Source organism: Cyprinus carpio, chromosome A20, assembly GCF_018340385.1.
Source record: "Cyprinus carpio isolate SPL01 chromosome A20, ASM1834038v1, whole genome shotgun sequence".
In the NCBI taxonomy this organism is placed as follows: domain Eukaryota; kingdom Metazoa; phylum Chordata; class Actinopteri; order Cypriniformes; family Cyprinidae; genus Cyprinus; species Cyprinus carpio.
In genome coordinates, this window is record NC_056591.1 from 6790442 (window position 1) to 6811295 (window position 20854).

The 20854-nt window shown below is 38.6% G+C and overlaps 1 protein-coding gene and 1 non-coding gene across 4 annotated transcripts; one reads left to right on the forward strand and one right to left on the reverse strand.

Moving 5' to 3' along the window:
- The first annotated feature begins 2149 nt into the window (after positions 1-2149).
- On the forward strand, positions 2150-13823 carry LOC109053950 (transcription initiation factor IIA subunit 1-like). 3 transcript variants are annotated; one of them, XM_042777498.1, is made up of 10 exons: positions 2150-2391; positions 4147-4248; positions 4342-4498; positions 4588-4652; positions 6766-6841; positions 7181-7296; positions 8516-8617; positions 8722-8994; positions 9208-9297; positions 11988-13823. In XM_042777498.1, the coding sequence occupies exons 1-10, from the start codon at positions 2362-2364 to the stop codon at positions 12093-12095; spliced, it is 1119 nt and encodes a 372-aa protein (XP_042633432.1). In that variant the 5' UTR covers positions 2150-2361; the 3' UTR covers positions 12096-13823. The 3 variants fall into 3 exon arrangements, with proteins under 3 accessions (XP_042633432.1, XP_042633433.1, XP_042633431.1); XM_042777499.1 differs by lacking the exon at positions 2150-2391 and adding an exon at positions 3162-3615; XM_042777497.1 differs by lacking the exon at positions 2150-2391 and adding an exon at positions 3983-4007.
- A 6437-nt stretch (positions 13824-20260) lies between these two features.
- On the reverse strand, positions 20261-20376 carry LOC122149115. The gene has a single exon (XR_006162863.1). It is a non-coding gene; the product is annotated as a U5 spliceosomal RNA (small nuclear RNA).
- Between the last annotated feature and the right edge of the window lie 478 nt (positions 20377-20854).

The following is a 20854-nucleotide window of genomic DNA, read 5'->3' on the forward strand; positions in this document are numbered from 1 at the left end:
GCTGTGAAAATGTACCCTAAAATACATGTCTGTAAAATCACCAACAACTTCCAGAAAGCTGGGGTGATGCTCCGTCAATCTACAGTCCGCAGGAGAATTTGACACAGAATTACAGAAGCTACACAGCAGATGCAAACCTCTGATCAGCACCAAAAATAGAAAGGCAAGATTCTACACAAATGTGAGCCAGTAGAGTTTTGGAATTGAGTTGATGGACTGATGAGACAAAGATTAACCTTTATCTATGTGATTGGAAAGCAAAAGTGTGGAGAAAAAGAGGGAACTGCAAATGATCCTAAGCATACAACCTCATCTGTAAAGCTTGGTGGAGGTGGAGTCATGGCATGAGCATGCATGGCTGTCTCTAGAACAGGACCTCTTAATTTTAATGATGACTTAATGTATGATGGCAGAAGCAGAATGAATTTGGAAGGGTACATAATCATCTTGGCTACCAATATTCAAGAAAATGCCACCAAACTCATTAGAAAGCACTTCATATTGGATCGGGACAATGACCCGAAACACCTTGCCAGTTCAGTCAAGGCCTTTATCAGGGCAAAGAAATGTAAAGTCTTAGATTGCCCAAATCAATCTCCAGATTTAAAACCGATTGAACATTAATTACACCAGCTGAAGAGGAGACTAAAGACAGAAACTCCCCAAAACAAGCAACAGTTGGAATTAGCTGCATTAAAGGCTGGAGAAAAGCATTTCAAAGCATAAGACCAAGAGTCTGGTGATGTCTATGGGTCACAGACTCACTGCTCTGATTACATGCAAGGGATCTGCAACTAAATATTAGCTTTTAATCTTTTACATCTGCCTTAAATTCAACTGATCCAATACTTATGCTCACGTCAAATAGCAGGATTAACTTTAAAAGTGCTGTCCTTTTTATTTGGTAAAACATGTGTGTGTCGACAGACCTAATAATAAAATGTGACATTCTGTAGTTTTGTCGCATATACATCTTTTAATCATATTTGCAAATGTCTTGACTCCACAGCAGAGAAAGCAATTTTGTCTTTACTGTTCTAATACTTATGGAGGGTACTGTATATATGGTTTGGGTGTCATCTGTTTATATAAATTTCATTAACTTTAATTTCACTTAATTTAAAATGAAACTACATTTTCAGCAAGTTTTCGTTTTTGGGTGAACAATTCCTTTAATACACTTCATGGCACAGAAGCTGCACCTGATATGGCATTTAATTTAGGTGTTCAATGCTTCTCAGAGGAGGCATAAATGCATTTATGTAGCATGAATAAAATGCCTTTGATACTGGCTGAGGTGGGTCCAAACCGGCATAATTTAGTCTGGATTGTATGCAGCATTGCATCTTTACAATGAACTTCCAGCTCTTTGTAGAGACACCTTCAATCTGAATGTGGACAATCCTCTTCCTAGTAAGGCAGTAAAAAATACTCTCCAAATATTTACCTCCAAAAACGTTAACATTGTTACTTACTCCTACTTATTTAAAAGTGCTGAGAAATAAACCTAAATCTAAAACACATGCATAAGAATGATTAAAAATAATTTTAGGATACAAACCAGTTGCTCATGGAGTGGTACACATTGCCCTCGTGTGGTGAAAATGAAAAATTTGGGCTTTTGGAGTATAAATTTCTCCATAACCAGTTTTATTAATTTACCTATGCTTATATTGTGCAATTTAAGCATAACTAGAAAATGTTATGCAAATTTTAATGTTTTGATTAAAGCATTTCCTTAAAGTTTAAAACTGTTTTAAAAGCATAAAGGTTGACGTTTTCATATCATTAGGCATACAGATGGGCAGGCTTATGAATACATTTGATTTCAATAATAATAATAATAATAATAATAATAATGATGATACACACGCACGCAATAATAATAATAATAATAATGATGATGATGATGATGATACACACGCACGCACGCACGCACGCAAAAAAAAAAAAAAAAAAAAAAAAACTTAGCAAGCGTAACAACTGGTCTTTTTTCATGCTTATAAAAAACATGAATATATCGGGTGTTTTTTTTTTAGCGAAGGGCTGATCCAGGATCTGCTGACTAACCGTGTTACGTCTGCGGCGAGACCGCGTTGAAATCTCGCGATGCTTCGCCCAGCGCCCGCTTGACCCTGCCCTGTGTCTCGCGCAGCTCCGTATATAAAGGCGGAGGACCGGAGAAGACGGACGGCTGGGGAGCAGCAGCCCTGGGACTGTGAATAAGACCGTAAACAGCTGTGTTTTTATTTCCAGAAACTTTAACCGGCGACTTTTTAAACGTTTTAGATGTTTCCGTGCTTTTTTTAAATGCTTCCTGGGCTTCTCGCTTGATATTCGCGGTGTGTTTTCCCGCTCGTAATGGCGAGCTCGGCTAACTCGAACCAAGTGGTAAGGATCAGACAAACGGCACTCATGCTCCAAATCACACACGTGTCCAAGCACTGTAGTTAGACGCAGTGCATTTATAACCAAACCCACACTTGGCATTTTCAATAATAAAACATATTAGTCACACGTACACATCCGATCTGGTCCATTTGAGCTCTTTGTAGGGCAGTGTGTGAGTGTTTGCTGACAGAGAAAACAGAGGCTCATTGCAGTACAGCTTTACGGTGTCTTAGAAAACGCATTTCTGTTAAACTAGCACGGGCTTTGTTGCATTTAAAGAGCTGCGCAAAATAAAACCTGTTGGCTCGCATTCTTCGTGTAACTCGATATTACAGTTTGTTACTGAAGCACCCTTTTGAGTCTGAAAATGTACCAAAACCAATTCAATACGTGTGCGTGTATCTCAAGGGTGTTGTTTGGTGTCCTGCGTGTTAAAACGAAAATCACCACAATCTTATTTTAACGAGGTGAACATGCCCCCCTGTATTACCGAATCCCATGCATATAAACCCAAATATGAGCCGGTTTTCACAATAAACCGGGTTAACAAACGCCTGTCCTACAGTGCGAGCGAATGCGGTTTCATCATGGCTACCGTCGCCTTCTCTGTCTGCGTCTCTCTCCGCCTCTGACCCTCCTTCTTTCACACGCCTGGTTTTATACAGCCATACCGGCGCTCTAATATAGTCTGCCCGGGATGGGAAGGTGCTACTCGGCGCTACGTCACCGGCTCCGCATATAAACACCAGACCGCGCTTTAAATAGTGAGCCGACGGGACGCGCGCCTCGGACCGCGAGCCTGCTGCTGATTTTCCGTTTGAGCAAAAAAATGTATTAGTGGCGCCATAGCGGTAGTGGTTTCTGGGTCATGTTAGAGAAAGACCTTTGCTTTCTCATTCCGGATTAGCCCTGCATCCGGAATCGCATGCATTTTGAAGGTTTTCGTTTTTCAGTTTCGTCGTGTGCAGTTAACTGTGGCGCGGATGCATCGCGTTCTGATCACGAGAGGCAGTAACGGACGCGTTACATGAACGCTATGCGTGTATTTATAGTGCCTCGACTCCGATTGCCAAATGGTGATTGGGGAGTTGGGCTAAAATCCGCGGATCGGTTCGTTTCTTTTGAACAATTAATTTCGAAGAACTGGTGTTACGTATGTTACGTAATTACGTCATCCCCGTTGTTCCTTCAAACCATAAAGCTTTACAATAAAGCTACATCTAGGCACGTGTTTCTCATATTTATTGCTTTGTTACTTTTTTGTCCTTTGTCCCAGTTCAGTTTGTTGCAGACAAGAACTCGAAAAAGTATTTTAGAAAGCATATATCAAAATATAGATAAAAAAAAAAAAAAAAAAAAATTACAAAAAAATATTGTTTGACTGAAAAATGTTTATTAAAACAAACCATTCAATAAATTATTAAAATAAACCGATGTTTTTGATGTCATAAAGCCAAATTGTAAACCTATAACTAATGCCTTTATATTTTTTAACATTTCTGTTATTAGACTATTAAAGTACCTTTTTCCTCGTCGGTCAAATCCTCATTTCACTCCAAATCATCGGTTCTTGGCTCATCATGAATCACGTTGACGAGAGATTCTTGGTTCATTGTGTCAGTGTCAATCATTTCAGTTCAGTTTGTGAACCGATTCAGCCAGCTCATTAAATAAAAGGACGCATTGATGCTATTGATTTGTTCAGAATATTTTGTAATTCAGTAGTAAGAAGTGATTTAATCTGTTGCATTGCAGCCTAACCTGTATCGATCAGTGATTGAGGATGTCATCGGTGAAGTCCGAGAGCTTTTCCTGGACGAGGGAGTGGATGAACAGGTGCTGATGGAGCTGAAAACGGTAAGATGCTTCTTGTTAGGATGAATATTAAAGTACTGCACGGATAGATGGTTTATTAAACCTGTGTCCCGCTGTCCTTCTGTTATTGAGCAGCTGTGGGAGAATAAGCTGATGCAGTCCAAGGCGGTGGAGGGTTTTCATACGGATGAGCAGAAGGCTCTGCAAGCTCAACAGCAGCAAGCCCAACAAGTTCAGCAGACGCAAACACAGACCCAACCGCAGCAAATCCTCCTGCCTTCAGCCCAGCAGCGTGAGGCCCGATCTGAACATGCACATGTTTTTAGAAATGAAATAAGATCCGGTGTTTATTTAATAAGTTGTTTGTGTGTTTCTTCTCAGCTACTCAGCAGCAGGTCATTGTTCAGGATTCTAAGATTCTCCACCACATGAGCGCTACTGGCATGGTGAGCGTGCGCACCACATTTGAGCTCTTCTCATTCACATGTTCCTGTTTGGAAAAATGAAATATAGACCGTAGTGTAGCGCCATATTTGACAGCAATGAAAACAAGGCTGTGAGGGATAGAAGTACAGTGTGTTTAGTGGATTGTACTGTTGTTTAAAGGTAGGGTAGGTGATTTCGGAGAGGCTAGCTTTAAAATAAGATCCCGCCCTCCCTCCCTCCCCGCAAATCACTCTCCAAAGCCGACGAGAGCCTTTGAAACACATGAACACGACCAGAGGCTAATCAGTGGCATGATGAGAGATGGCTTTGGTGAAGGTTGAATGCAAAGCTGTCAGATTATTTAATGTCTCATTCACTGGTTAGAAAACATTACAGTATAAAGCGCATAATATTACAATAATAATGCCTGTGATTCTTACTGTCTGCAATAGCGTACTGGAAACACGCTGATGATGTATCATGTCTGCGTGAACAGCCTATCGTAACCTACAGACGGAGGGATATGATCACACAAATATTTTATGGACCTACACTTTCCACAGACAATATAAATAAATTTTAGTCCACTTAAAGGGATAGTTCACCCCAAAATGAAAAATTGATGTTCATCTGCTTACCCCCTGGGCATCCAAGATGTTGGTGACTTTGAAGAACACAAATGAAGATTTTTAACTCAAACTGTTGCAGTCTGTCAGTCATATAATGTAAGTGGATGGGAATCACGGCTTTGAGAGTCAAAAAACATACACTAACAAAACCAAATGAAACCCTACGGCTCTTGATGATACACTGATGTGTAAACACACAAAACGATCGGTCTGTGCAAGAAACTGAACAGCATTTATAGTTTTTTACCTCTAATTCACCAAAATGTCCGAACTGTACTGAGCGCGTTCTCAGCAGCCGGCACGTGACGCGTTGTCTTGCTTTACGGCGGATCGCAGACTTGTAAGTGGATTACCGCCACCTCTCTCTCAAATGGACCATTGACACTCTATCTACAATCTCAATTAGGAGTGTCAATGGTCCATTTGAGATACAGGTGGCGTCACGCGCAGGCTGTTGAGGACACGCTCAGGACAGTTCGGACATCAGAGGTAAAAAACTATATAAATACTGTTCAGTTTCTTGCACAGACTGATGGTTTTGTGTCTTTACACATCAATGTATCATCACGAGCCGCAGGGTTTAATTTGGTTTTGTTTGTTTGGTTTTTTTTGACTCTCAAAACTGTGATTCCCATCCACTTCCAATATGACTGACAGACTGCAACAGTTTGAGTTAATCTTCTTATGTGTTCTACTGAAGAAACAAAGTCACCTACATCTTGGATGCCCTGGGGGTAAGCAGATAAACATCAAATTTTCATTTCTGGGTGAACTATCCCTTTAACTTAGTGATTGCTGTCGGGGTGTGAAGAGACTTTCAGCCAGCAAAACTAAATGTTTTAGAAAAAAAAATCAGATCACCTACCCTGCCTTTTAAGTTTTGTAGTTCAGAGTTCACACAAACAGCAAATTAATCCAGCTCTAGTGTTTCTATTGGCTTGGGTTAAGGCCCATTGTTGTCCACCACTTTTAAATGTTTTCATCATTAATGAGCTTAAATTTGTTCTAAAAAGTGATTCCGATGAGATGGTGTTGTTCCTCTGTGCCATTATAGTTGTTTTGGATTCTGCTGTTCTTTTAAATTTAGAACAGTTTTGAAGAACTATGTCTTTGTCGTTATCATTCTCGGTGTGAACAGTCCTTTAGAGTTAGCTGCATCACTGAACATTGGCAAACTTTTTACAACTTTAATGCAGTCTGAACATGCCCACCTCACCGTTACTCATAATCCAGAAAACTCCTACTGACAGTGAATGACTTCAGAGTTTTGGTCACTGTAGTTCCCTGTCTGTGTGAGCACCCTGTAGGATCAGCATTAATGCCAGCAGGAGAACAGATGGGCAGAGTCTTCCTGGAAAACAGTTTAGACATAGCTGGGCACTTCAAATGAGATTACACAGCAGATTCCAAAAAGGATATTGTTCTCACTCTCTCTGTACCTGATCTTTAATGTATGCGTGTCCTCTGTGGATCTAATTCTTGTTTCATTCTCTTGTTCCACTAGAGTGCAGCAGCCACAGCAGCAACTTTGGCTTTACCCGCCGGTGTAGCACCATTTCAGCAACTTATCACCCCTCAAGGTAAGACATTACACTCTGACATGTTCCATAGCACAGTGGTTCTCGACCAGGGAGCCTCAAGATGACTTAAAGTAAATATAAAATAACTTGCATATCACATTATCATTTTCACTGCCATAATTCCACTTTTAACACATCACGTCCTGTCCTCCCCCCTTATTATTATAATTTTTTTTCATCTTATTCACGGTTCCACATCACGTCCTGTCCTCCCCCCTTATTATTATAATTTTTTTTCATCTTGTTCACGGTTTCAGTTTCATGACTACTTTGTGCATGTTAACACAAGTGTGAATGCTTTTAAAAAAGCCCATCTCTCTCTCTCTCTTGTGTGTTCAGGTCAGATCCTGCAGGTGGTCAGAGCTGCCAATGGAGCTCAATACTTCATTCAGCCACAGCAGCAAATGGTGTTGCAGCAGCAGGTCCTGCCACACATGCAGCCTGGAGGCGTGCAGGTCTGTGCTTCATACTTCACAGAACACTGCGAACTCTTTCTGTGCACCAATAGTGACAAGGTTGTTCTAGTTCAGTCACTGGATGCTGCTGGGTGTGTTGTGATGGCATCTACACACTTAAGTGTGATTTGTTTCCCCGGGTCCGCAGAGGTCCTCATCATGGCTAGCTAATGCAAGATGTCTGTCAGATCTCTTGTTTGTATAAAAGGCAAATATGAGAACTGATAGAGGACAGTTTACAGAAAGAGAAGTAGAGCAGGTTATACTATTACAGTGTTACTACTTTGGTTTATAGATGCACACTAAAAAATAATCTATGAAATTTATGGTAAATAATAAAAAAAAAAGGCAGCAGCACAAAGTTTATGGATTGAACTTGCTCATGTAATCTTAATGTACCCAAGTGCAAAAATATTTTGTTCCTTTTGTAATATTTAACTTTAACTTGGGTATAGTTACTTTAAGTATTATACATTTTTTTTCCCTTTATTATTATTATTTATCATGCAACTTAATGAGAAATGCTACCTTTTACTTGTTTTGTTTTAAGTGAACAGTGTAATACTTGAAGGTATTTAACTTGTATTTTTATTTTATTTTATTTTTTAAATGTATTTTTACTAAAATATATATTTTTTGGCTTTATTATTTTACATAAACTTACCATGCAATTAGATTTAAAAAAAAGATGCATATAATACTTTTGATTTTAAGTATTTTTATTTACGTCATTATCTACTTGTGTGGTAAAGTGATAATGTATAATGCTTTATTTGCTTAATTGTATGTAACGTATTATACATTTTTGTTTTATTTACTACTTTTATTTACTTGCATGGTAAAGAGAGCCACATAATAAGAGTTTGCCACAAGTAGCTTTTTCCACAAACTGAGGTTAATGCTAATATTTAGGAGGATGATGTCATGCATTAATAAAAAAATAAATACAAATAGTAACATGACACTAAAATAATGCAATAAACATAAATTTATCCACGGTAGGTATAACAACCTTAACGTAGAATAAACCTTTTAAATGGAAAAATCATCAAATTTGAAGTGTCACAGGGAATTCTGTTAATGTAAATTCATGGTAGAATGTAGAGTTTTTACAGTCTTTTACTGTTAAAAAGACAGGTATTTTTCAAAGTTTGGTGGAGGGTCACATTGATCTGTGTATTAGAGCAAGTGTGCAGTGAATGTGTCTCTCTTCATGTAGGTGTTGACTCCACTTCAGGGAGGCCTTTCCCAGCAGACAGGAGTCATCATCCAGCCGCAGCAGATTGTCCTCACAGGAAATAAAGTACCGCAGAACACTCAGGTCAGCACAACCTCTGACCTCAAACATAAAGTTTACACGTCTCTGAGGTGATCTTGATAAATGTGAGGTGCCTGTGTGTATTGAGAGGAGTTGTGTGTCTTTAGGTCATGCAGGCAACAGCGATGACTGTGCAGCCAGAACAGGGAGCTGCGCATGTGCAGGCTCAACCACAGCCTCAGCCTCAAGCACAGGCACCACAACAACAGCCACAACAACAGCCACAGCAGCAACAGGCCTCGCAGCAACCTCCCATGGTGCTCCAGGTGGACGGTGCAGGAGACACGTCCTCAGAGGAGGATGAAGAGGAGGACGAGTATGATGAGGACGAGGATGAAGACAAAGAGAAAGACGGTGGAGAGGATGGCCAGGTGGAGGAGGTACGTTCTGGACAGAGTTATTGTTAACTAAAAGCCATTAAACACATGACGTATGAAGAAAGACAAATGGAGTTTATTAAAATAAAAGCTAATTCAACATTTAAAACTAATATATAAGTGATACTGCTGGTGCTGGACAGAAGCCAGTCTGGTTTGATCCAGTCATAGTTTGTCTATTGGGCAAGTGTTTAAGTCTTTAAAACTTTATTTCAGGAGCCGTTAAACAGTGGCGATGACGTCAGTGATGAGGAAGATCAGGAGCTGTTTGACACTGAGAACGTGGTGGTTTGCCAGTATGACAAGGTGAGTGTTTGTAGTTAACTTCTGTTGCCTCTTTTTTTTTTTTTTTATAAATAAATATAGTTTACATGGTACATCAGTAAGTTTTCTCTTCTGAATTGGATACATACAATAAAATAATTTAAAAATTAAAAATATGAACAAAAAAACTACACCGTTTCTCTTTTTTTTTTTTGATCGATGATAACTGGGTCAACATAGAATGTCAGTCGATTTCCACAGTTTTATATATAAATGTTATGCAAAGATATGATAAACAATATTATAAACGTTTTTTGATCAATTTTGCGATTTCGATTTTAATCACAACTAGGGCTGTGCGATATGGACAAAAAAAACCTATCACGTTTTTTGATCAATTTTGCGATTTCGATTTTGACACATGCTTTACAGTCATAAATACATTCAATATAAATTTGAAACATATTTCCAAAAGAAAACCAATGAGAGCTTTAACATGTTGTAACATGCCTCTAGAACAGACATAAGTCAAAATAATCACTAGTAGGGTGACCAAATGCGCCGTTCATACGGGACACGTCCCGCCCAGGATTTTAATATTGCCTAAGACATCCAAAGCAGTTTGACCAATTACATGCAGGTATTATACATAATCGACCAATCGTGGGGCTGCGCATGAGAAGGTGAGATCTACAGGGAAAAATCAAAGCGATGCAAATATGCGCATGTGTTTGTTCGTTCGTTTGACTTGAAGCGTCGCTGCTAAAAAAAAAAAAAAAAAAAAAAAAGACAGCAAAGTAGGTGCGAAAGCGATCCGAAAGCATAAGGAGCCGTCTGCTCTGCTCTCTAGCTCTCATGAATGTCGCACAACGATCGACCTGGATAACCTGGATATTTTAGGCAATATTAACATCCTGGCCGGCGCATATGGTCAGCCTATCACTAAGTAAAGATTTCAAACAAAATGTCAATAGACATGGCAAAAAAATAAAATAAGACCCATGTCCAGGGCTTTTTTTTTGCCATGCATTGGTCATAGAGCTCATTGTAGCGGTGCCTCAGGTGCTAAAATATATTTATTGCCCGAGATTCACACGTACTCCGTCAGCAGTGCGTATACAGTATGTGTATGTGGTGCAGAAGCAGCAGCGAGAGCGCATTATTGTAACGCGAAAGCACACATTAAAATAATGCGCGAGCGCGAATCTCTCCGCTCGCACGCAGATTTACTTTTTTGTCACAAAACGAGACACGCGTGCTCAGATACACGCTGCTCTCATCCGGAGAGAGTGCGCGCAATTAAAACATCTCCTCTCATTCACTCACTCACTCACAACTCTCTCTGTGCTCATGCGCTAGATATTCATTCTTTTCGCAACTTTCGATTTCTAACCTTTTCTGTTCGCATCTTTTACCGCGTGCATTTTGAACGTTCTGATCCATTAACATGGGCTCGGAAAAAATACGCATCACAGACAGAGTGTGTGAAACCTGGTGTTAGGCATATGCCCAGTCTGTTCTGTTCTCGCGATCCATTTAGGTGCGCTGCATTCTGATTGGATTGGATAGCATACTGCGGGAGGTCGGGACCGTGGAAAATCGTGCTATAAAGCGATTTGGAAATCGCGCACGCTCAAATCGTGATTTTATTACGATATCTGAGAGAGAGACAAAGCTATGCAAAAACTAACTTCACTTATTTAACATTTAAATAAAGGCTCCAAAAATAAATAGGGATGCATTTACTATACACATTTAAAATAAATACAAAAAAAACAAAAGAAACAATCTATAAATTATTTGGCTGATTTAAAATATGTACAATAAAAAGCAAAGAAACAGTCTATATACCGTGCTGGGAAAGTCAGAAAAGCCATATGGGCTTAGTTTTTAATAGTAGGGAAGGTACTCGCACGCAAACTATATTGCAATATGGATTAAACTATACTAAAGAGCAAGACAGTCTGTCATAAGATGCCTAACCCTCCGTTTTCTGCATATTGTTGCAGTTTTCATACCTAGAAATTAAATGCAAAAATGTTTTTAACATGTTTTTACAAATGGAATTGGACATTTGATTAGAGAAAAGTGCATTTATTTTAATAACCAATACCAATAAATAAACAGTTTTATGATGGTTGCATGGATATATTGCATGAACATTATCATAATAGTTTATTTGATAATTTAGTTTGACATACTACATAGCTAAAAATTTAATGCAAAATATTTAAAGTTCTGTTTAACATGAATTTTACAAGTGAAATTTGACAATGGGAAAAATGAATTAGAACTTTAGAAAATACATAAAATCACCAATATATAAAAATGGCATTAAAATGGTATTATGATGGTATTGTCACTAACATTAAATGCTTGGAAATCTAATGCAAAAATGTTTTTGGTAACGCTTTACAACAAAGTTCAATTAGTCAGTGATAGTTCATGTATTAACTAACATGAATGAACAATACATTTTTACAGTACTTTATTAATCTTTAATGAAAATGAAATTGTTAGTGCATGTTAATTGACAGTGCATTAACTAATGTTAACAATCACAACTTTTGATTTTAATATTGAATGTTGAAATTAACATGAACTAAGATTAATAAATGCTGGAGAAGTATTCATTCTTCGTTCTTGTATAAAGTGTTACCAATCTTTTTTTATTTATTTTTATTAAATGAATGGTCCTTGAAATAAAATTCAGACCGTATCTTTTGCTTTAGATTCACAGAAGTAAGAACAAATGGAAATTTCACCTGAAAGATGGGATAATGAATCTGAACGGGCGGGATTACGTGTTCTCCAAAGCCATTGGAGATGCAGAGTGGTAAATGGTGAACAAAACCCAAAACTGTCCACTCTTAAAGCAAGACACATCAAGACCTGTAACTGTACATTTCAGGAGATTCCCAATTTGGGGCTGAAGAGTAACGTCCCAGTGCTACTGTGCTGTTTGAGTGATATCGGCACAAAAATAATGTGTGCCATCCAAGAGATTTGTTTCTTTCCATTTCCCCCTCCTTTTAAGATGGCCCTTTTACCTGTAGAGTTCCACAGGAGTCCGTAACTGCTCTTTTAGAACAATATTCTTGCCCCTCAGATGTATGAAAAAAATATATTAGGCGCAGGGAGCCAATTTTAGTGCCTGGCGCTAACTTAAGTTGACTCTGGTGTGTTGAGATGGCCTTTTTACTGCAACCGTGTGTGTGTTTGTTGGTGATTTCCGTAGCTAGGTCAGCCATCTGAATCCTGTGTAATGCGAATCGTCCGACACGAGGACTTTCACGACCATTTGCCACCTTATACAAACACTAAAACAAGCAACCAAGAACTGTTCCAATAAATTCCTTTCATATTTGCTATGTTTTTAGAACCTTTTATGTTCAACAGCAGAGATACCAATGAAAACAGGCAAGTTAAGTGTATCGTTGTCCATCTCACTAAATTGTTAACGTGGATTTTTCTAACTGTACTCTAGCTTAAGATCTGCTTTGTCAGTTTGATGCATGTTTTGAGCAGTGCATCATGGAGCTTGCGTCGTCCTGCGTGTGTTTGTGCAATTATTGCATTAGGTATCAATGAAGTGCTCTGTCAGGCCACCCTTCATACTTGCTGTCAGGCTTCTTTTACACATTTCTAGTAGTTCGTATTTATTCCTGAAGATCAGGCAGCGTCGAATTTCGGGGGGAAGAAACCGAACTGTGCTCTTAATGATAGAAGTGCTCCTTTCAGAGGAGGATTTCAACACCTGATTCTGTGCATTGTGGAGCTTTATTTTATTTTATTTTTTATATTAATTAGTCTGGCTTTTTAAGCAGGCCCTCATACAGTCTGGGAAATGACAGGTTGTTGTTCTGTGTCTGTATGTCCAGCAGTTGAAAGTATTGACATGCCGTTTTATTTTGTTCATTCTAAGATTGTTTGATGAAATGGCTAAGACTAGCGGTGGGGCCTTTTTTATTTTATTTTTTTTATTTATTTTTTTTATTAGTGCATTACGCTCCTTGTTTGTGCCTTTCAGATTTAGTTTAGATATCAGGTCTTTTGTCTAAAGGGGAGAGCTTTTAACAAATCCTACAAACTGTACATTTCGCTTTGCTTTTCTAATGGTAAGTAAAGAATACTTCAGAACTACTGTCTGGGTTATGTGATTATCAATCAAACTGCTCTGTCTCTGATTCTCATCTCTATGAAGGTTGTGTTATGTAAGTAGAGATGTTTAGGAATTTGTTGAAACATTGTTTTTTTTTTTTTTTTTTTCTTTGCTGAACTTTATTAAAGCACTATTAAAATGGACTCTTACTCTTGAGCTACATTTGGCCTTTGCAATTTGTCTTCTGATCAGTGCTGTCTTAAATTTCAGTGAAATTAATGTATTCATATGTAGATTTTTTTTTTTTTTTTTTTTTTTTTTTATTTTTATGCAGGGGTGGATGCTTAGTCAACAAATTTTGAAATTGACCTTACTAAAGATCTATTGTTAATGATTCATTGCTGCACGCTGAATGTCTTGTATGTTTTTCGTACAAATCTCATAAATTGTTCTGCCTATGAAACTACTTTATTATTGTCATACATTGTGGGTTATTAAAAATAAGTTGAATAGCTTTAGACATGTTTTAGCAAACTAAGCTCAGCAAAAATATCCTTATGGTTTCAGCAAGTGTAACGTGTAAATGTTTTAACATAAGTTCAATAACTGCGACATAAACTGAACAAGTTGAACAGAACAGAGGGAATAAAGAGTTCCTGAACAAAGAAGGAGATCGTTGTCAAAAGTCACGGTGAGTATCTTGTTTTAAAGGGACAGTTCACCCAAAAATGAAAAATAAAATGATTTACTCAGCCTCAAGCCATCCTAGGTGTATATGACGATTTTAAAGAAAAATATCGGAGGGTTTCGATAAAAGCCAAGAGGAGACTGGTTTTCCTTTGCTGTAAACAAAACTTGGTTCTCCAGAGACTAGCATATTCTTACTGGATCTTACGCTACGTCTACATCCTACGTCATCCGCTGGACGCCACTCTTTCGTGAACACATGTTCAAAACAGTTAGTGGAAGCTAGAAGTTATGGTTTATAAAGTTTTAAATATGGGTATTTTTCTCAAATGCATCGCTGAAGAAGCCATGTGAGACAATTTTTATGTTTGATGCATTTTTGAATTTGCTTCAAAATCCCTTCACTGCTATTATAAAGCTTGGAAGAGCCATATATCTCCGATTTTGTTCGTCTGATGGAAGAAAGTCATATGGGGCCGAGTAAATCATGGGCTAATTTTCATTTTTGGGTGAACTATCCCTTAAAATATGACCGTGGATCTCATCCTCATTGACTGCAGCAGATTTCCCAGTCCTTGCTTTGATCTTTCACCAAGGCACTTGCGAGTTCTTGAGCTCGTCTGAGGGGAAACTGGTAATGTGGTTTGCCACTGCAAGGATGATTAGCTGTCCTCCCTGTAGCACTGTCTTATATTACAGACATTGCAGTTTATTGCTCTGGCCACAGCTGCAGTCCAGCTCAGGAATGCTGGACATCTTTCTCCTGGTGTTTTTCTGAGTAGAAATGGCTCTTCAGTCTCCAGTTGTTATAACGGTGACCTTAATTGCCTGCCTCCTGTAAACCATAAGTGTCTTAAGGACTGTTCCAGGGCAATAATTGTTTATGGTTCACTGAACAAATATGAAAATATTGTTTAAACCCGTTCCAATAAAGATCTGTAAAGCTAATTTAAATTTTACAAAATGATCAGTGTCTTAAAAAGAGACGTTTATTATTTTTTTGCTAAACTTTTTAAGTTTGGCCTTCATCCTGGTATGGATTTCTCTATGCTGCTCAACTAAAAGTCATACCAAAAAAGTAAAAATGTATACACTACCCAGTGTACAGTAAGATATTTTAATAAATGTATATATTATAAAGAAGTCTCTTATGCTCAGCAAGGTGCCATTTATTTGGTCAAAAGTACAGTGAAGCAGTAATATTACCTGCTCTTGTCATGTGATACTGCTTACCTTTTCCACCCTTGAAAATGCAAAAGTGTTTTGTTTGTTTGTATATGAATCAGTTGGGTTTTAAAATACCAAAACTATTGTCATAATATATCAAGGAGCTAAACTTTTTTTCCCCGTTGACTGCAGTTGGTCTCAGCTGAGCTTGCTTTTCTGCAGCAGATGATCTGCCTGAGAAGGTGTTGTTCCTTACTACCATGATCCACTAGGTGGCGATATTCCCTGTAGAAGTAATTGTTTGACCATGTATGAAATCATAAATGTATTGGAATTGCTTGTAAGACTGCAGCTTTGTGTGTGTTATGGATTAAAATCCACAAATAACAAAACATTTAGGAAGTAACACTAAAATTGTCATACCTACATTAACTTCTTCCTCAGTCATGACATAAAACCTACATCAACATCAAAAACAGTCAATACATAAATCCTCAACCCCCAAAAAAAACCCATTCCATTTCCATAACACAATATCCCATCTCCTGAATCAGCTCTTTTGCAGGTCGATAACATTGCCCACTGAAGTTGATTGAGCACCATATGAGCATATGTCTCTCACTCTCCCATGGGTCCTATTTCCTCCATTTTTAGTCCATGTCCTAATACCTATTACTTCCTTCATCCCATCCATTCCTTTCATCTGAGGTCACAATGCCACGAAAGTGTACGTCTATTCCCCATCTGGGTTTATATGCTTCATCAGTCTTCACATACACTCCATTAGGCTTGTAATGGAGAGGACAGCTGTGTTGCTGCCTCGCTTTCATATGAATTTTACACCTACAACAACATCAGCAGATTATAATGTCTCCTACTCTATGTTATGGTGTGATTGAGGAAAGTACAGCAGTAGCTCTGAGCTTTTATATTTATCACTATCTACACCCACTTCACAGCTCTTCAGTGTCCTCTGACTCCCCGGCAGGTTGTTCACGTGGATCGAGTGCTGTGTGTTTTTCCACGTGGACGTCCTGACAGTTCAAACCTAGTCCACCTTATTGAAATACTCACAAATCACAATAGTTATGTAATGGAGGAAGCAGATGATTCAAGCAGTAGAAAGACAATAGTCAAGAAACATTATTCTATACTTCAATGTTAATGTTTTGATTCAGTCTGGGAGCTTTACAGATTTTTACATTTGACCAAAAAAGGGTGCTAAAATAGTTGCAGTTAGTAGGGGTGCATGGTCTCCTTTAAGTTAAAGGGATACTCCACCCCAAAATGAAAATTTTGTCATTAATCACTTACCCCGATGTCGTACCAAACCCGTAAAAGCTTTGTTCGTCTTCAGAACACAATTTAAGATATTTTGGATGAAAACCGGGAGGCTTGAGACTGTCCCAAGCGACGAGAATACTTTTCATATGCAAGTAAAACAATGACTTTATTCAACAATTTGTCCTTCTGTGTCACTCCACATCACCGTAGTGCCATTTTGCAGAATCTGAGCAGTACACAGGCGGAGTACACACTATACTGTGTCAGCCGCGCCACAAGAAATACGTTTTCTACATTTATTTACGCTTTGGTTTGAAAGAAAACAGTGCATCTGTGCAGCGTAGCTGATACAGAAGAATATACGCCATCTGCGTACTGCTCCGATTCTCTAAAATGGCGCTACACTGATGTGGAGAGACACAGAGGAGACAAACTGTTGAATAAAGTCGTTATTTTTGTTTTCTTCGCATACAAAAAGTGTTTCTTGTCGCTTCATAACGTTACGATTGAATAGAGTGACCAAATGTGTCATTTTCCCAGGACACGTCCTGGCCAGGATTTCTATATTTACCTAATATATACACACGTTTTGGCTTTGTTTTGCGCTGCGCAGACCAGTTGTTGTATGACAAAGTACACCGTGAGTGCTCTAGTGCTTTTGTCTGCATTCTGCAATGTCTGCATGTTATTGGTCAAACAATCATTACCTTCATTAAGTATGAATACAGGAAACCAAAACCTGGATATTTTAGGCAATATAGAAATCCTGGCCATGACGTGTCCTGGGAAAATGGCACATTTGGTCACCCTACGGTTGAATCACTGATGGCAGATGGAGTATTCTGACGATGCTTTTCATACTTTTCTGGACCTTGACACTGTTGTTTACTTGGTCTATGGGACAGTCACAAGCCTCCCGGTTTTCATCCATAATATCTTAAATTGTGTTCTGAAGATGAACGATGCTTTTATGGATTTGGAACGACATGGGGGTAAGTGATTAATGACAAAATTTTCATTTTCGGGTGGAGTTTCCCTTTAAGGATGTTGGGGATTTGGATTGTTCTCAGTGACTCAAATCTTTTAAATCGATTCACCAGAAGGATTGTTCTCCGAATCATTTAGTGGCCCTGGAAGCCAGTAGATGTCACATACTGAATTCCACAGTACATCCCACAGATGCTCAATTGGATTGAGATCTGGGGAATTTGGAGGCCAAGGAAACACCTTGAACTCTTTATCGTGTTCCTCAAAGCATGCTGAAAGAGGCCACTGCCATCATAGAACACTTTTGTCTTGGAAGGTATGTGGTCTGCAACAATCTTTAGGTAGGCGATGCGTGTCAAAGTAACATAGAATCCCAGGAATCAAGGTTTCACAGCAGAACATTGTCCAGAGAAAACCACTGCCTTCTTCACCGAGTGCATCATGCTGCATTCTCCTCCCCAGGTAAATGATGCACTTGCATCCAGCCATCCACCTGATCTAAAAGAGAGCATGATTCATCAGAGTAGGTAACCTTCTCCCATTGCTCCGTGGTCCAGTTCTGATGCTCGCGTGTCCACTGTTCGTGCTTTCAGCGGTGGACACTGTTCTGCAGCTACGCAGACCCATACACAGCAACTGAGATGCACTGTGTGTTCTGACACCTTTCCATCATGGACAGCATTACTTTTCACCAGTTTGAACTACAATAGCTCTTCTGTGTGATTGGACCAGACGGACTAACTTTCTTTTTCCATATGCATCAATGAGCCTTAGGAGCTCATGACCCGATTGTGCTTTCATGCACCATTTTGGTAGGAACTAACCACAAGACTTGCCGTTTTGGAGATGCTCTGACCCAGTCATCCAGCCATCACTATTTGGCCTCTGCCAAAGTTACTTTTCTCTTGCCCTATTGTCCAGCTTCCAACTGACTGTTCACTCACTGTCCAGTAGATCCCACACCTTGGCAAGTGTTATTCACTTCATCTGTCAGTGGTTTTAATGTTGTGGCTGATCAGATTATACCAGCATCCAGCTGATGTACAGGATGGAAAAAGTCTTGCCTTGGACAAACCTCTTTGTGAGAGTGATGAGGGAATGAAGTGACCAGAAGCAGTTGAATGCTACAGCTGAGATGGAGTGTACGGTTTGATGAGAGATTGAAGATTGCACTGCTGGCAGTATTGCAGGCCAGAAACCGTGTCCTGAATTTCATCTAAAGTGCACTGACTGTTCTTGAACACTCTCTTGTTTCTTCTGAGAGGACATCAATACTGGTAGTGGAATAAAAGGACTGGGAGATGCGTCTCTATCTGCGGTGTAACGGAAAGATCAGACTTGGCTCACATGCTGGTCAGTGACCTTATGGGTTTAATGGCCTTAGAGGCCATGACACGGTGCAGGGTTCAGTAAAGCTAAACTGATGCAGAAACTGATTCGTTACTTCAGACCAGGAGAGACAAGACGAGGAGAAACTGACATCAGACAGTCCTACCAATACGATATGGGCAGGGGCCCTGTGGTCAGACTGTTAAAAATACACATTTACACACATGCATGTATGCATGCATCCCAGGCTCGTCTGAAACATTTGAGACAGGGGAGAGCAAGGTGATATGCTGTAACGTGCACATGCGATGAAAAAAAGCACACACCCACAACCTTGTATAATGACAACACTGCCGCTACAACAAAGACTCCACCACTTTATACACGATGAAGCAATATGTAACAACTGACCATGCATACATACATTTAAGGAGAAAGTTTACCAAAAAGTGCAAATCATTTACTCACCCTCATAACATTCCAAAAAAATCAATCAAAACAAAATTTGTCACAAAAAACAATACATACAACACAAAGCACAATACATCCAACACCCAACACAAAAAAAATTAAAAATTAACAAAGGTAAGAAATCTAAAAGTTAAAAGAATAAAACTAGAATGTAGGAATAAAAGAATTTACAAAGAACCTGATTTACTTTCTTTTGTGAACATAGAAGATATTTTGAAAAATGACTGAAACTAAACATGACCTGAGTCCACTGACTTTGTGTGGACAAAATAATAAGCAACAGAAGAAACAATTATTTTCTTTCCCTTTTACTACACCATTAAAAATATAAATAAAAAACACTACTACTTCTTTAAAAAAAAGAGAAAGAAAAAAGAGAGAAGTTATGAGTCTCTAGAAGAAAAGACTAGTCTGCTCTAAGCAGTTTATGCAACCAGCCACCAGAAACTAGATTGATAATCAAATAAAATAAAACATAGCAAAACCAATTTTTGGATTGTATTCTGTTTTATGGCTTGTAACTTTGTGAGTGTGTAGTTAATAATGTTTGTTTCTTGTTAAAATAATATAACTTCCAGCAGGATAACTTGCCATTTTATCAAGGAACTGACAGATAATTGGTTATTAAAGACTAAAAGAATGGAAAGTGATACTGAATCCCAAGTAAGCAGTTTATAGGTTTTCTTAATCAAAATAATATCCACAAAATGTTTTCCCAAAGATAGCTAAACAGATGTTTTGTTTGAAAGTTTTAATTTACTGGAAGACAGAAAAAAAAATTAAAAAGAAACATCTGCAGTATTTCATAATAATTTCAATAGTGAATAGTCATGGCAAACATGGTAACATCCACCTATAGAAATTAAATTAACTAACAATTTTTAAACGGATAATGCTTCGATTTCATAATTATATACCCAAACTATGAAATCAAACACATTATTTGTAAATTTATGTCTTTTTTTCACTTGTAAAGGAAGCCCCGCCAATCGGCAGGGCATCAAAAAATTATTTTATACTCATATTGTTCTTCCCCACGGAAATCTTTAGTAAAAGGCGAAAGATTTATACGATCTGAGAAAAAACATGAGTGTACTGATGTTGTGCTCAAACCAGGAGCTGGCAGACCAATGACAGCGCGCTTCAGGACGACGGTGCAACCCACGGTCATTATTATCAAACATCCTCAACTCAACTAAACCTTAGCAATATCACTAAAGAGTGTCATCCATATTACTACCGATCCAGTGTAATCAAATATAATGAATAAAAAGTGAATGTGAATGAAATAACGTGTCGTGTTGCATTGTGGGTAGACCGTATCGTGCTCTTCCTGATACGTCACGAATGATGTCGTTTCCCTCCGGTTCCGCATTCCGTGACTCACTCGGTGAGCTCTGACCGTAGACCGTCACTGCAGGCTTTGACCTGCAGCACCGCGATGTTCAGAAGGAATTAACCTGGGTTTGTTTTTGAAATGATATCATAGTAATTATCGCTAAATTATCAAAACTCTGGAACAATCTCAGATCAGATCAACATCCTGCAGCGCTCGGAGCAAATAAACAGGTT

What these genes read in the sequence shown, in the direction of transcription:
- LOC109053950 (XM_042777498.1), top strand. Translation starts at nt 2,362, where the DNA reads ATGGCGAGCTCGGCTAACTCGAACCAAGTG. An exon ending in ACATGAGCGCTACTGGCATG is followed by an intron (nt 4,653 to 6,765) that starts GTGAGCGTGCGC and finishes TTGTTCCACTAG; the next exon opens with AGTGCAGCAGCCACAGCAGC. An exon ending in GCAACTTATCACCCCTCAAG is followed by an intron (nt 6,842 to 7,180) that starts GTAAGACATTAC and finishes TTGTGTGTTCAG; the next exon opens with GTCAGATCCTGCAGGTGGTC.